This window comes from Chinchilla lanigera, unplaced genomic scaffold (assembly GCF_000276665.1).
Source record: "Chinchilla lanigera isolate Chin_1 unplaced genomic scaffold, ChiLan1.0 scaffold00030, whole genome shotgun sequence".
Lineage (NCBI taxonomy): Eukaryota > Metazoa > Chordata > Mammalia > Rodentia > Chinchillidae > Chinchilla > Chinchilla lanigera.
Genome location: NW_004955431.1, coordinates 21,705,244 through 21,719,283, shown reverse-complemented (window position 1 = coordinate 21,719,283; position 14,040 = coordinate 21,705,244). Strand labels below are relative to the sequence as shown.

The 14,040-nt window shown below is 38.0% G+C and overlaps 1 protein-coding gene across 2 annotated transcripts in view; it reads left to right on the top strand.

Moving 5' to 3' along the window:
• The window catches only part of Shtn1 (shootin 1), a gene marked incomplete at its 5' end in the record, with an annotated part of 80,746 nt that overhangs the window by 14,877 nt on the left and 51,829 nt on the right, over positions 1–14,040 (top strand). The window contains 4 exon segments of one of the 2 annotated variants that reach the window (XM_005387870.2): positions 2,623–2,717; positions 8,019–8,187; positions 9,971–10,068; positions 12,086–12,167. In XM_005387870.2, the coding sequence (XP_005387927.2) occupies positions 2,623–2,717; positions 8,019–8,187; positions 9,971–10,068; positions 12,086–12,167 (444 nt within the window). 2 annotated transcript variants of the gene reach the window in all.

Below are 14,040 nucleotides of genomic sequence, written 5' to 3'. Positions count from 1 at the left end.
GCCCAAGCTGGGTTTGAATATAGGATTCTCCTCCTCAAACTTCCAGAATATACTATTTCCTCTTTGAGGAAAGAGTAAAAACCCCACCTGATGGAGTATACCACATCAAAACTGGAGAACATGTGGGCAGGTACTCCCTAGCCAACTTTATCTAGTTAAATCACTGGACAGCTTTTTACAAAATGCCTAAAAAATAAATGTGTCCCCTCACCCCGATTTTGCAAGCCCTGAATCTCACTACCCACAGAATGATTTTTCTTACTCTTTCATGAGCAAGAATGTTATTGAATAAAAAGTCAAATTCCTATGAAAAATGCAGAGTGTTTATGTTTTTGTTATCAGAGTAGAAATACCAGATTGTGGCAGAAGATGTCAAGTAGTTAAGGCTAAAAATTCAAAGTAATATTTGATGTTGTAAAAAATTGTATAGGTTTCTTTTCTCTTTCCTTCACATTTTTTGAAGAACCTACCTTGTAAACATAGTGATAAAATGCCAGGAATATTAGGATTTTAAGGAAATAATAGAGCCTATTATTTAAACTACAATATAAAAGGCAATTATATTGATGAAGAGCTACATGGGCTTTGTGTGTGTGAATGAACTTGGCCTGTGTTCAGCTTCTATTTGTTCTTCTGGCATAAACACATATTGTGTGTGATTCCAGTTTAATGGGGACCCGTTTGTATGCCAAGCAGCTGCATTTTAGGACCTATTGCGTGATTTCATAGCTCTCTGAAAATTGGTTCTATTCAGAACAAGAGATAGAAGAGGACAAGGGGGGTGGTGGTGGTGGGGGGGGAGCTTCAACACACAATCATTTCTTTTCAATTGGAGCCAGAAAGGTTGATGACAACATGACCATTGTGTTATAATGATAAGACCACTAAGGCATCTGTACCTCTCATCAAGGCTTTCACACCACAGCAGATACAATTTAATTCACTGCTCTGTCAGCAGTGCTGATACCATTATGCCGTCTGTCTCCACAGTTATAATCACTGTCCTCTGAGAAATGCGGTTGAAATGATCTTGAGCAGTCAAAGAAACTCTCAATTAAGGCTGCCACTTCCAATGTGTCAGATTGTGTCTTAGGCACTTGGTACAATTTTCACTTCCAATCCTGTTTATTTACAATGTCTACCAGTAATTACGCTTAACGTGTCATTTAGTGAGGGGGGCCCCTGCCAAGCCGATTGTTGGGTGCTGCTGTACCATTGAGTGGGAGTTTCTCGAAGTCAATGCCATCAGCAGCTTTTAGGCCCTGATGGGATGCAGTAGTAATGTTGATAATGCAAGTATCGTGCTCATCAAGTCATAATTAGATGCCACTCAAATGTGCCACTTGTAATAACAGTGTTGATTCATGTTTTTCTCGGTGACTGCAACTACTAATTAGTTAAGTGGTTTTTGGTTGGCCTGCATTTGCGGCAGATTATTATTACCCCTGAAAAAATGTCAAGGTTAGAGATGTTTCTGGCCATTTAGTGCTGCTTTATGAATTTGAATATTAACATAATAAGAACTTTGGACAGACTTAGGAAGTAATATATTTTTGTATTTAATTTGGAGAGAAATTTTTCCCCTGAGTTTAATCATAATTGCAGGTTAATTAAGCTTAAATGAAGCAAAAGTAATCTTTCTTTGTGTTATGTGAGCCCAGTGCTTTTTGCCTAACTTTGGTGGGTTTCACATTTTGGGTGTTCTTTAACTTTTTTTTTTTTTTTTTTAAGCCAAACAAATGTCAATAAGTTTACATGTCTGCAGATAGGTTTGCGATTCCAAGAATTTTCCTAGAGAAGTTGGTACCTTTCTTAGTTGATCTTCAAAATATAATTCAAGTTTCAAGTTACTTTGTATGTTTGAGTCTCAATTTACATGGACCAGCTACCAAAAAGTTAATCTTTCAAATGATGGGAAAATATCAAGATTTAGTTTTTCTTGTCATCTTACTGACAGTCTATGAAGCAAGAAACAACTTAGCAATATTTGCTTTTATCATCACACACCATAGTGTGTACGTCTCAGTGCTATACTTCTCTGCGCTAGAGTTTATAAAATAACACTAACTGATTTGTCACGGTTAAAGACTAATACTGTAATAGTTCCCTAAGCTGCTTCATTGTTATTTTAGTCATAAGATCAGTTGAAGATTTATTTTTCTTTTATTTTGTATTAGCTAATTTTCTTCATTATATCTATGTATAATATATAAAATAGTTATATTTTCCTAAGAAAAGGAAAATAGTTATATTTTCCTTAAAAAGGAAGACATATTGTCACTCTTTAGTTATGGGAGAGTCTTTTGTTTAAATGAATAAATACATATCTATGGATGCATATATAATTACATAGAAAGCAGAGACTTAAAATCTCCTAAATAACTTTCCAAAATGTAGGTAACGGTGGTGAAGCTTCTTTGTTGTATTCTTTTTTTCTTTCAACATTGAAATATTAGCTAAGATTTAATCAGGACAACTTCTTAAAAACTTTTTTCCAGTGATGGCTAAAGGTCTGGCTAGAGAAAGAATTGATGTATTCTTAATCATGGGACGATGCGTGGGCTTCTGGAATAGCTGACTAATCTCTGTGTGCTGAGCCTTTTTTTCCTCCTTCATTCCTAGTTTCTCACATGGTTATAGAGGAAGTTAATTTCATGCAGAACCATCTTGAAATAGAGAAGACTTGTCGAGAAAGTGCTGAAGCTTTGGCAACAAAGGTGAGCCTTTTCAGATGAAGGGATTTTACCTGAGCCTGTTTTTATTTCAACTTGCTTTTCTAGAGTGGCTTCTATCCTGTTTTGCTTTTCTAGTTCTCATTGAATCACTTTTCCACTCTGCTGATGAGGAAAGGGTTGTTAGTCTCAGAATCCTGGAATATGATTATGTAAATATCTGCCTTAATGTAAAGGTCATTTTAGTGGTAAAAGAAGCATTTATATGTGTGTGTTGCAGCATTTGTGCTTTCTGTTTTTGTTTTTGCCTGTGAGAAATGGCCCCCAAATGTCCCTGCATTTAGTTAAAATCTTAACCAAGTTGAAAACTAACCTCATATGACATAAAAGAGCAGTGAAGGTTTTGTGCTTGAGTCCGATGAAAAAGTCAGTCTCAGCGCTTGCATTTCAGGTGATTATTTGTGAAAGCAAAGTGAGGGCATGTGAAGGTGACCTCCAGTGCGCCGTTGATTGCTTCTAGCTGATGAATTTATCAAGTGTGTAATTTTCTATATTCTGTCTCATCAGAAGTACATTATTATTAAAGAATGTTTTATCTCTGTCTTATGTATTTTGGGTTGGGTAAAATGCACCTGAACCACTTCATCAGAAAATGGATTACTGCAATTTTCAACCAAATTTCATTAGGAATGCTGGTTGTATTTCTTTTTCCGCCCCCACACACCATCACCCACCTCCGAAGTATTTCTTTGGATGTGACTGAAATGCTACTACCTATAAATAAATAAATAAATAAATTTAATGTGTATGCATTAGCAAGTGTGCTTGCTATAGGTATTGGTTTAATAGTTTGCATAACGACACTGCATTAGAATTCATAAGATAGTCAATCAGGACTTAACTAAGAATATAAATGCAGGTGTATAACTTTTCTCCTATTACTTGCCTGGCAGATATATAGCAATATAGGTTATAGCTTTAAAAGCAGTGATAGCATGGGGACTGTCACATCCTTTTTACTCTGCTGTACCTTGCTGGAGTTCAGCAATCTGTAACGTTATATAAATTCTCTTTATTTCTTTTGGAACAAGAAGAGAAAAAAAATGTATTAGGAACAGACTGGTTTCTCAAGGCTTCTAGAGCCTACGGATAGTTTCAGTATTTTCTTTTGTTATCAGCAAATTCCTATTGCAAAAGGAAACCTTGTAGGACACTGAGCACCTCTTGGGATAGGCTGAGTTTGCTCATGGGAAGCAAAGGTGTAGGGGAGCTATGTAAACAAATTTTATTCCTGGTTGTGCCATTTGTGGAATATGGTTAGGACTGGTGTGACAGTGGGTAACACTGGGGTGGACTTTTCTTTTTACAGGATAGCCCTTAATTGTTTTTTGGGGATGCAGTATGAACTCTTGGGACCTGAAATAAAAAAGCAAACAACAACTACAACAAAAACTGAGTCAGAAGCTACAGATGTGCTTTAAATGTAGAATTTGGAAGCTTCATTATATATGTGATCCTTAAGTGATAACAACACATTTTGTTTTAGGTATCAGTTATCATTTTTGAAAGTAGGCCTCATGTTCTGAACAGCAGAGTTTTTGTAAATTATTTTTCTCTATCCTTGCCATCAAATTAATGACAGATGGAATATTTAATTCTTCTGGTGCAATTCAATCTCATAATTTTCTGTTTTAAAAAATTTGTTAAAAAAAAAAAATTTGTTAGTGTGGTTCAGTTGTACAGAATAGTGGCTTGAACCCAGACCCTTTCCACTGAGTTAATCCCCAGCCTTTCCTCTGCCTTTATTTTTGAGACAGTGACTCCCTAACTCCCTAAGTTGCCCGTGCCGGGCTTAAACTTTCAGTCCTTCTGCCTCAGCCTCCCAGAGTGCTGGGATTACAGGTGTGTACCACTGTGCCCCACTGACTTCATAATTTTCTTAAAAACAAGTTTGGATACTTTGCTTTGCTAAGATACCTAGGTTCAACTGGTAAACATAGGCCAATTGTTTTAAGTCATATGATCTAAAGCTATTTAATTTGCTGACTTTGTTTCTTTATATATTCATTAAATGTAAATGCCCGATGTAAAAGCCACTTAAAGTTTAATGTAGTAGTAGGTTCAGTTGCTGTAGGGTCATAAAAAATTTATTTTGCCTGGTAACTTAGAAGGGTTCCAAACAACAGGTTGTATACTATTACCTGTAACTTGATGAATAACTGTGATGAAATTGCTCAGCTAAAATTTGTGAATCCGGAATTCTCAGAAATGTCGAAACATAGTACTTGCACAAGGGTTCACGTATATAAATCTTCCATTTATCCTTTCAAAATGTGAAAATATTGTTTCAGAGAAGACTAAACACATTTTCTGGTTGGTTTTTCTTTTAATGAATGAATGAATGCGTTAGGGTGGTTGTGCTGCATATAGATGGCAACTGATGGACTTTGGTGCCTAGACTGATAGAGGCATTAAGTTCTGCTAAGGGCAGAATCGTTAACTATCCTAGTTCCTCTGGGTTGTTTTTTTTTTTTTGAGACAGAGTCTTATTATGTAGTTCAGGCTATCTTTGAACTCCCTGTGTAGTCCAGACTGGCCTTGAACTTGTGATGATCCTCCTGCCCCAGCCTTCTGAGGGCTAGGATCACACGTGTGCACCACCTCGCCCAGCAGAATTATTAACTATCAAGTATTATTGTGATGGTGGTCTGTGAAATAATATATTAAGCACCAGATGGAAAAAGTAAGTATTTTCATGAGTATCCTGGAGGAAGAAGAAAATGTGTGCATGCATAACTTTGGTGGAAGAAAGCTAGCTAAAATTGATTTCCAGAGGATAATTAGATATACAAAATAAACCTCACTTCTTGCTATTAATAGCTAACACCTGCTGAAGTTTCACTATATGTCAGCTACTGTATTAAGGACTTTTCTGCAGTGTCTCATTTACTCTTCATATTTGTGGATAGCAGCTACCTTTATCCTTAGTTTGCTGATGAGGAAACCAAGACACTGAGAGATTGGAAGGTTGGTTCTGGAGCTAGTGACAGAATTTGACTGCAGAGCTGGCTGTGTACTAAAGCATCCTGTTATTCAGCATCAGTGATATTTAGTGTTGATGTACATCAGAGTCTCCTGGGAAGCTCTGAGAAGGTTTTTATGGGAGCCCCCATGGCCGGGGATTTTGGTGTGATGTAGATGTAGAAGCATTGGGATTTTTTTGTTGTTGTTTGTTTTGTTTTTTTCCGGGACCAGGAATTGAACTCATGACCTTGCGCTTGCCAGGCAGGCACTGTGCCGCTGAGCTAAATCCCCAGCCCCGCATTGGGATTTTTAAAAAGCTTTCCAGAGATGCTGATGTGCAGAGTTGGGAACTATTAGTTTAAATATTGGGGGACAGAATTACAAATTTTACATTTTCCTGCTAAAGTGGTGTTTCATTCAGAAGAGATGGCATAGTTTGAGAATTGACAAGAAGGGTCGTGGAGCCTCTTGGAAGGCCATACTGTCAAAGAACCCAAAGCATTGTTTACTAGAGTTTTCCATTTTATGGAAGAGGGTTGGGAGTCTATGGCCCTCTTCTCGTGTCCTGGATCCTCTAGTGCAACATGGGATCGTAACAGCTGGGTGAAGAGAAAGGAAGGGGAACAAAAGGCTGTTGATTCCCTGAGTAGAGCTTTCCTGTTTTCCCAAGAAGGAAGGGGTCATCGTCATTTCTAAGAGATTATTCCTGATTCTCCAGAGGTCAGGAAAACCTCTTAGGCCTCAGACCATGCCCCTTGGGATATGTTTAGGCTCTGCATTATTGGGATACAGATGAGATTTTTCAGCTTGAGGTAGCCTGTGAAAAAACCCTAAAGAGCCCTAATATGATCACAGGTGAAGAGCCACAGCCACACAGGTACCATTCTGAACATCTTCTGGTATAAAGTTTGCAGTAAGGAAGAATAGTTGTATTACCGGTGGATTCTTTGCATTTATTTCTGATGTCATTCTTAAATTCAGAGCTTGTCTTGGTGGTCAGTGGCTTTAGTAAAAGAAATGCATTTGTATTTTTATAGCTCAGTAATTTATATTAGGAAAAATCATGTACTAACCAGTTTCATTTGCTTGAGTAAGAGAAGACCTTTTAATTTTAAGGCTTAGGAACAAAAAACATAAGCAAGACCATATTTTCCTTTTGTGGACATGGGAGCAAGTTTGGTTTTTGCATATATTTTTTACTACATTTTTATGTACATAAACATGTTAGCTAAAGAGAGTGATCATAGTTGAGTAACTAAAGCTGAAAACCCACTCATGTCCTACACCAGAGAACAACAAATAATTAACAAATTAGGATTCCTTTTGGCTGCTATGAATTAGAACTCTTGTAGAGGCAATAGGAATAGATCTTGAACTTTCTTCTGTTGTATATTATTAGGACTCTGTACACATAGCAGAAACACTTCTTGAACTGGCTGAGCCAGAAAAGATGCTGGGCTTGGCTGTGTATGCCCGTTACCCCCTTTCTTCACTGATATTTTCATTTTTTTGCATCTCTGTGCACATCAGCTTCATTTTTGGCTTTGCTGTAGACTACGTGCTTCTCTTTGTCAACTCAGTAAAGAAGTGTGGTTGCCAGCATCTCCTATATATCCAGACACAGAGAAACTCATGTCTCTGTTCTAACTCTGAATTTTTAGAGCAGAGTTCTGATTGGCCAAGCCTGGGTCATGTGCCTAATCTCTGGCTCTATTAACTGTGACTGGTGGTGTAGGGAGCGCTTGGGGGAGGGGGCTTCTCCTCATAGAAATCAGGTAAGCAATGAAGAAGAGTAATAATGTCCAGAAGAGAAGGATGCTGGGCAAACAGACATTTAGGAAGTCTTCTTAGCATAGCATCAAACTGAGCATTTGTTGACATAAAAACCTGTATTAAGACTACAAGTGACTAGAAATACGGGGTGTTTTATCTTAATTCCTTACATTTCTTATCAATTTTACCTTGCATTTCTCCTTGCTGCAGGCTATAATCCAGGCATCGGGGCTCACGTAAAGTTATACTCTTAACATTAAAATATGCGAATAAGACCTTATGTTATGAATCTGATAATTGTTCCATCTTTAGTTTCTTTCTTTTTTTTTTTTTCTGGTACTGGGAATCGAACTCACAACCTTGCGCTTGCCAGGCAGGCGCTGTGCCGCGGAGCTGAATCCCCAGCCCCTGAATCTGATCATTGTTATGTCCTGCTGTGAATGTTGGTGAATTTGTAAGACAAAAATACACTTAATTTGTCTATTGTTTAAAAATCCAAGGTGCTCATTTAACTGCTGTTAAAATAACCGTTTTTATACTTTGTCTTAGCTCAATAAAGAAAATAAAACATTGAAGAGAATCAGCATGTTATACATGGCCAAGCTGGGACCGGATGTAATAACTGAAGAGATAAACATCGATGATGAAGATGCCACCACAGACACAGAGAGTGCCGCCGAGACTTGTATCTCAGTACAGTGTCAGAAGCAGATCAAAGGTGAGACTCGTGGGTCAGTTACTGTGCATGGCTTTTACTCCTCAGGGTCCGCCTGGGTCCTGCCATCAAAAAGTTCGATTTAATTGCCATGGTGGGAGCATGGGTAAGAATCAAGGTGATAGCACTTGTTCTTTATGAGGTGCATTCTTGTCTGGAATTAGGCAGTTTTGAAAGTGTTGTCTCAACAGAAGTAGTCAGACCGTAACCTTAAGAATGTGGATCGTGTGTTAAGATAGTTTTGTTAAGCAAAAAAAGAATGGATAAAAACATAGTTAGCCAGGGCTGGGGACCTGGGAGTGCAGCTCAGTGGTACAGTGTGAATTTAGATGTGTGACTTCCTGGATTCAGCCCTCAGCACCAAATGTGTATGTGTGTATGTAGCCAACACCCCTTTTCGTTTGGTTCTCTGTTGGATTCTTTGGAGGGAAGGGGAGTATCTGCTCTCCAAGAATATTCCATCTGATTGGGGCAATGAACTGCAAGCAACAGTCAGTATTTAACAACTGTTGGCTGCCAAGCAGTGGTGTAGGGTAGGATTATATGACTCACCTGCTCAACGTGCATTACTTTTATTTATTTACACTTAACATTGCTTACGTTAAAGATGTTTGAGCTCCATAACTTAGAATATTTGACTTAGTACACATTCAAAACTAGTACTTACTAGTTTATTTGCTACATAAAATTTTAGTTGATAGCATAAAGAAAGCTGTTCGTCAACTTTAGCTGACTCTTTAACTCCTTATACTAAGACAGAATAGAATTTACGTTGGTTGGGAGGGAGAGGAAGTTTAAAGAATTTCCTTCTGTTCCTTATTCTCCCTTCTGTCAGGTCTTGAGCAATATGGTCTCATGTTCTTCCTTGTGGAATTAGTCAGCCAGTGGACAAAGTGCTTTAAAACTAAGTCTTTGAGAACTTCTTCAAGCTGCGTCCATGTAAAAAGTTTAATTCAACTTATAAATAACTATATAGCAGATTACTTAGTGCCCTGGAGAAAGATAGGAAATTAAAACAGTTCAAAATGAAGTGGCAAAACAGTAGGCCTGGGTATAAATGAACGTAGTCCATGCTAATCTATGTTTATTTTTAAATATTGGAATGGCAGAGGTAATTTAACACCAGAACCTTTTGTATTTAGAGTTGCTAATATTTTCATTCTAGCAACACATTTTTCATTAAAATTTCCAATAATAAAAATAGAAATAAATTAAGAAACAAAACACCCACAACTCTGGAGAGAAAATTACTGGAATTAACCCTTCTTTATAGTTTTGAGTCAGTTCAAATAATGTTTAAGGGCTATAAATTGGCAGCAAGTCAAGATTTTTTTCTTCAAATCAAACTCTCCAAATTATTAACTGCCCAATTGTTTGTTTATATTGTATTGTGACAAGAGCCCATGGCCATTTTGAAATAAAAAAGAAATTAGTACAATGCCTTAATTTGTTTTACTGAAAGCTTAAAATTTTTACTTCTCAAATGCCAGATAATTTTCTAGAGTGTGGGTTTGATAGATTGCAAAGGAAACTCAGTCTGATTCATTTAACATGATAAGATTGCCTGGTATAAAGTTATTAATAACCATGGCTCCATGGGGTAGATGGCACACAAGTGAGGTTCCTATTGTCCTTTGATTCTTGACTGTCTTTTTAATTGTTAAGTAACCTTGACCATAGGCTACACATGGACTGGCATTTTCAATTCTTTTGAACAGGTTGATTTCTTCTTTTAAAAATAAGCTTCTTTCTATTTATTTTTTTTATTTCTCCTAAAAAAATGCAGAACTTCGAGATCAAATTGTATCTGTTCAGGAGGAAAAGAAGATATTGGCCATCGAGCTGGAAAATCTCAAGAGCAAACTTGTGGAAGTAATGGAAGAAGTATGTATCTTAGGCCAGAAAAGCAAAGCCTTTAATGGTTTCAATCACAGAGCCAGTTTCGGGGCTGACAGAGTTAAGAATTTGCTATTGGAGGTTAATTTTTGACATGAAGCCCATGTACCAATTTTAATCCCCCCTCCCCGAGATAGACAGAACAGTGCAGCACAGTGGCGGCGAACCTATGGCACACATGCCAGCAGGCTGTTTGTATCATTGAATGCTCTAAAAGGTTTGCCATCACTGGTATAGAAAATATGATCATGAATATTCATGCCCACTACTTAGCTTAAATAAAACACTTGCTCCCTGTCCCCCATTTTTTCCTGTAAGATGCAGATTGGTAGAATGGTAGCTACGTTTTAAAGCCGTAAACTTTTACTGTTTCTGGCAAAAAAAGAAGAGTATTTTGCTTGTCTAGTGGATGTCTGGCTCAGCGGGGAGGGGCTGTCCCTCTGTGTCCCTGCCACACTGGTTCGATGGTAGCCTGAGTTCAAGCAGGGATTTGGAGTTTTCCCTTGTTTGTGTTGAACCGTTTTTAAGAACAGGGCCACACAATTTCCTTTTATTTGTCTTCATGACCTTGATTGGACTTGTACCTGTGGTGGTCATACTTGGTGACCCAGAACTTCTCAACTGATGCACAGTAGCACCCCGGGGACAACTTCAAAGGGCTTAGAAGTGGGCAGGTATTGATCCCCCAGTGAGCAGCCTCGCCTCGTCACCTTCCTTCCTTCCGTCAGATTTCAGTTCCTTGAAGGGCAGGGTGTACAGAAGCATAGGAAGTGGTGGCCACCAACCTGCCAGGTCCAGCTGCTTTTGCGTTATTGCAGCAGAATGACATAATGAATGGGAAGACGGACGATGATACCTCAGAAGGGACGATACTGTTGTGTAGTGTGTATCAGTTATTTAAACCAGAAGCAAAAACAAAAAAGGGAAAGCAGTTCACAGGTTGTCTGGATGTGCTGGTAGCACATTCAGGAATATCGTCTTAGTTTGTTTCTTGAGTGTAACCTTAAGGGGGACAAATAACACATCTGATGTGGTTTATTCCTCGGTAATGATAACTTACTGATAATTTGCTTATCTCCCTCTTAGAGGTTATTGGAAGGCAATTCTGAGATTATTTTTATTATAGCCATTTCAGAAATTTGAAAGGGTCTAAATACAAAATAGTGGACATTCATATACTTACTACTTAGCTTAATACATAAGCCATTAGCGTACTTAAGAAAACCTTGGCAAACCTCTCCCCAGCTGTGTTCTCCTCACTTCCTGCCCAGTTTCCCTAAGCAGCTGTTATTTTGAACTTGGTGTTTATCCTTCCAAAGTATGAATTTGCTCGTTTAGTACAATACATACTATTTTGAGTGTTTTTAGACTCTGTAAATGTACCTTCTTTTTAAATTCAGCATAATGTATTTGACATTTATCCACTTTGACCTGTGTGACTTTACATTCTTATTTTTAAAAATGGTCTAATGGCATTCTATTGATTGATGGCAAAGGTTGTTTCAGAAATTTATATTTTGGAGGGACACTTTCATATCTATTTTATTTGAGCTAAAAGTCATAAAAGCTTAAAGTACTGTTTTTTTTTTTTAATTTTAGAAATTAATGTGTGCTTTACTTAGGCTATAAGCCATCAAAGTTTAAGGTGAATCCCCAAATCTAGTATTAGATCTCTGACAAATTATTTGTGGTCTATGGTTGGATTTTTGTATTTTAAAAAAAAAGAATCATTGGTGCTTGATGGCTAGAATGCTGCTGTGTTTAGAGACCAACACCAGTGCCACCTGGAATACGTGAGTCAGATGGGCATTGCATGTGTACCCTAACTTAAAGGGCCACCTTGAAACTGTGAAGAGCTTTCAGGAAGTCCTAGCATAGGGAGCTGTTTTCTGCTTTACATCGTAACTTCATGTTGCAAGCTGAACAGCCCTTTGCTATAACACATCACTATATATCATTTCTTACAATTTTCATGTTTTCTCCTCTCAAAATCCTACATTTTTAGGTAAATAAAGTTAAACAAGAAAAAACTGTTTTACATGCAGAAGTTCTTGAACAGAGAAAAGTCTTAGAAAAATGCAACAGAGGTATGTCTGTCTAGTCTTTTTTATAAACTCATGTAATTTGTTTTGTTTATATGTGTTTGGTATCATTTTTTACTTGTGCTTAAAGATTCTTGTGGTCAAAATTGTCAATATTATGTTTTCTTAGCAGTAAATCTGATTCCTACTATCTTCTCACTAAGGATATTCAAAAGTGATTTCACTTGAGGAACTTGGAACCCACTCTTTGAAACTTTGAACATAAATACTACTTGTGTCCTGCGTATATACTGGGACTGTGGCCATTTTGGTTATTCTCTCTGCATTTATGTATTTGATAGGTTATTTAATAAATCTCAATCCAGGTGGGATTAGGCGATTTACATAACCAGGCAGCACGATATAAACATTTTAAATTAAGAGGAGTGAAAAATGGGACCAAGTAAAGTGAAAGTACAAATTAATATACAAGTGCATGGTACTTGCTCTGAAGTCTTGCAGAGTTCCTGCCTTTGTGCCTGCAATCTGCCTGTCTATTCTCTAGCAGCCAGTACAGTGAGAGATTCATTGAGCATTTAAATCAATTACATAAGCACAAATCTAATGATCGGAAAGATCAGCCCTGGTCTCATGGTGAGAAGGAAATGTCTCCAATGGCTACTTCCAAAGAAACCTCTGTCATTCAGTTAACAGTAACCAAATTTGGGGCTGGGGATTTAGCTCAGCGGCAAAGCGCCTGCCTGGCAAGCGCAAGGTCGTGAGTTCGGTTCCTGGTACCGGAGAAAAAAAAAAAAAAAAAAAAAAAAAAAAAAAAAAAAAAAAACAGTAACCAAATCATCCTTATTGTAAAACACAGCATCAGGTTTTGTGGTGCCTGCTTCTGGTACATGTTAGTTTGGGAAGTAATGCTGAAGTTCAGTTCTGCAAAAGTAATCCTAAGGGGAGAGACTGTATTAGTCCTTTTCTGCTGCTTTAACGAAGTATCAAAGCTGGGTACTGGATAAAGAAAAAAATACTTATTTACCTTCCAGTTTTAGAGGTGCAGGAGCACAGTGCCAGCATCTCTTCACTCTGGTGAGGACCCCTTTGGTTGGGTCAGAGCGTAGTACATGGCATGAAGGTAGGGGTGCAGGTTGAAAGGGAGAGGTCACCTAGCAAGATGGGAAGCCAGAGCCCAGGGAGGTGCCAGTCCTGGTCTTTTAATAACAATCCACTCTAGTGAGAACCAGCCTATTCCCTACAGCCAGCTTTAATTTCTCCTTTGTGCAGCATCCACAGTGACATAATTACCTGACACCAAGTCCCACTTGTTAATGGTTCCACCGCCACTTTTTAATACCACGTGGAACCAAGCTTTCAACACATGCACCTTTGGTAGAACAAACCACATCCAAACCATAGCAGAGATTTAATGTGCTGCTTCTCTCTTATTCTCCCAGCCACTGATTTCCTAGCTCAGAAGCTGTAACACTAACAGGAAATCTTTCAGACCCAAGGCTTTCCACATTGCCATTGGTGGTAGCTCTTAATCATTGCATCGTTCATTAGCTGGGAGTTTCAATAAAAGACTATCTAGTTATGTGTGTGAGAGTTGCATCAGACTGTAGCTTTTCTTTGGGTCCTACTTGATTTATAGAGAGAATTTTGTTGAAGAATTTGTAGCCCAGGTGCACTGTGCTAGAAACAGTGTTCTAGAGAGGTGAATCACATGGCTTTTGCCTTCAGAGAGCCTCCGATCTAGGAAAAGAGCAGGTAGGTAAATAAATACACCAGGAGGCCCAACCTGATTTCTTTCAAAACTGCAAGTCAAAGGGACCCAGACATGTGAAAATTCACTTTTTATTACAGTGTTCTGGACATAGAAAAGAAAGTCAATTATCTTGCCTGGGGTTTCAGATAGTCCTTCCTGTCTTTCTTT